Consider the following 2,934-nt stretch of genomic DNA (forward strand, 5'->3'; position numbering starts at 1 on the left):
CTGTTCAGGTGCTCCAGCCATTTGAGTTTCACCGGGGGGATCATCAGCGCCATGGCCGCTCACTCTGGAGCCATCAGACCTGCAGACACAGCAGCAAGGATCAGCCTGATCAATCACAGCAAGGATCAGCCTGATCAATCACAGCAAGGATCAGCCTGATCAATCACAGCAAGGATCAGCCTGATTGATAAATCACAGCAAAGATCAGCCTGATTGATAAATCACAGCAAAGATCTGCCTGATCAATCACAGCAAAGATCAGCCTGATCAATCACAGCAAAGATCAGCCTGATCAATCACAGCAACGATCAGCCTGATTGATAAATCACAGCAACGATCAGCCTGATCAATCACAGTGACGATCAGCCTGATCAATCACAGTGACGATCAGCCTGATCAATCACAGCGAAGATCAGCCTGATCAATCACAGGGACGATCAGCCCGATTGATCAATCACAGCCTTTCCTCCCAACTGGGCACATCGTCCAACCAGACTTGAACCTTTACACACATTCTGTTTCCAAACTCCACTAGAGTTTATTTCACACTGCAAACTTGGCTTTATTATCATTGTTCAAAGAAATAAAGTGAAATTGGCAATGAAATATCATCACTTGGTCACCAGAGCAGAAACACAAGTTATAATTACATAATTAATAAATAGTAATGTGTTGCTATATATAACTTTGTATTTCCAATCAGTTTTGGTGATGGGCCTGCAGTGCAATCTGCTGGCCAGTGGGAGACGCTATTTGTGGTCTGGCTGTGAACTGACCATGCAGGGGATGGATGGGTGGAGGCAGAGAGGACCGGACGGCTCTGAGTGCTGCAAAACAAGCTGCAAACCATCTTTACACTGAAGCACTGCAAACACATTTCCAATACTTTGTCATTATTGTTCCTGTGATCCTATTGGATAAGAAAACAATCACACAGGAATCAGAGTTCATTAAAACCATCCTCCCACTGCTTCCTGTCGTCCTGATGCACAGAACTGTTTCTACTGCAGTGACATAAACTCCTTTTGACCGCCAAAATAAAACCTCCTGTAGTGTTAAAGCTACTGAGGATAGATTTTAACAATTCATCACAATAACTGATAATAAATGATTACAGAAACACGTTCTCATGGTTTCCTCAATAAAAATGAAAGTTTCTGTTTACTCTGTAAACAGAAAACCTTTTTTTAGGTTCGTCAACAGAAAACTTTACTCTGAGTCCGGCTCAGCGCTGCAGGACAAAGGTTTCTGTTTCTGGCCAGAGAGGTCAAAGGTCAGGTAGCGCTGGACCATGGGAGAGGCGTAAACAGCATTTAAATAAATCCGCCTTTGGCAGCAGAAACCTCACCACACACTGACAAATGGAGAAAAAAAGAAATGCATTCATAAAAAAACTGTAAAAATTAGTAATGAAACGATTAATCATGATTGACTGATTATTAAAGAAACGGTTAAATGATTCAGTAACTGATAGTAACTGTTAACTGGAGAATAAAAACCCCATCTAATCCAAAACGGTACAAAATACATTTAAGATGACAAATAAATGTTTTCACTCCAGTGGCAGTTTTAGCTTCACATTCTGTAAAATCTTAGATTAATCATATTCAATTATTAGTTCATCCATATAATCAATCCCAGATCTCTCCTAAACCGGATCGATGACATTTTGAAATGTTGATGTTCGAAGGATTTTTAGCTGCAGATGTTCAAGATCTAACTAAAGGAACGCTGTCTGTAAAATGTGACAATTTTATTTTTATCCAATTAATCAATTGATTATCTGAATAATAAGGAGAAAAGGAGAGTAAATATTGTACCAAAGCATTAGGAAAGGCCATTAAAGACCTTTAATGAGTTTTAACTAAATAATTCACCCCATGCTAAAAAAAACGTGGTTGAAGAGGAATATTGAGGAGCATGGCGTCCAGTTTAAGGTGTTGGCTTGGCCTCCAAGGATCTTCATCCAGTCATCTGACTCTGGGATTCATGAGTTGTTAAGCTTTTACCTTCCCAGACTGACAGCAGCTGAGGACGGATCCATCAGGGAGCTGAAGGCTCTGGGAGGAAAACGCTTATGCAACACCACTGACAGGGTTAGGTCAGATATCTGAGTGCTTTCTGCTCCTGGCGCACCTTCCCTTCTGCTCCTGGCGCACCTTCTTCTTCTCATCGTAAAATCCAGCGGTTCTCCCTCATTTCTCATTTTCCCGCAGGTTTTGTTGCGATATCTCCTTTCACATTTCCGCAGATGTGCGTCTGTTTTCCAGCTACTCCCCAACGAACTGAAAATCCCTCATAAACACAGATAGACATCCATGTCTAACAGCAATCCATGTGCATTTCGGTTCTGGTTCGGACAGGAACCCATGACCCGGCTGAGCAGAACCCGGGTTCCTCTGACTAGCAAACTAACCCGGGTTCCTCTGACTAGCATAACTAACCCGGGTTCCTCTGACTAGCATAACTAACCCGGGTTCCTCTGACTAGCATAACTAACCCGGGTTCCTCTGACTAGCATAACTAACAGTTGCACAAATCTGACAGCTCGGAGCCACACTGGTTCCCAGTACAGACCTGCTGTCCGCCCGCTGGCGCTGCCAGCCTCTCTGGGTTCTGTTGAGAACCAGAACGGCACCAGTTTGTTGGCAGTTTGGTCTTTAACGGAAAAAAGCGTAAGAGTTTGAAGCAACCGCTGCTGCTGCTGCTGCTAACGGCAGCTAGCTGCTTCACACTGAAACAGGAACAGAAAGAAAACAGCCAAACAGAGACGTGACACCTTTCAGTGGAGCTCAAATAAAATGACTTAAAACACGTTACCAGCATGCAAACCGGACCAAAGTGCCTCACCTTATGAAAGCAGACCTTTTTGGGTCAGAGTTAGCCTGGTTATCTGCTGCATCACAGCAGCGCTGAGCCGAGCTAGCAGCGGCT

General features: G+C 43.5%; 1 protein-coding gene across 1 annotated transcript in view; it reads right to left on the reverse strand.

Annotated features, from left to right (window-relative positions):
* LOC129352154 (probable E3 ubiquitin-protein ligase HERC1) overlaps positions 1-2,934 on the reverse strand; it is a 47,807-nt gene extending 44,873 nt beyond the window's left edge. Inside the window, 2 exon segments of the mRNA XM_055021029.1 lie at positions 1-79; positions 2,851-2,934. The exon segment at positions 1-79 is cut by the window's left edge and continues 898 nt beyond it. Of these exon segments, the coding sequence (XP_054877004.1) occupies positions 1-53 (53 nt within the window). The 5' untranslated portion in view covers positions 54-79; positions 2,851-2,934.

The sequence above is a fragment of the Poeciliopsis prolifica genome, unplaced genomic scaffold (assembly GCF_027474105.1).
Source record: "Poeciliopsis prolifica strain line A6 unplaced genomic scaffold, Auburn_PproV2 SCAFFOLD073, whole genome shotgun sequence".
In the NCBI taxonomy this organism is placed as follows: Eukaryota; Metazoa; Chordata; class Actinopteri; order Cyprinodontiformes; family Poeciliidae; genus Poeciliopsis; species Poeciliopsis prolifica.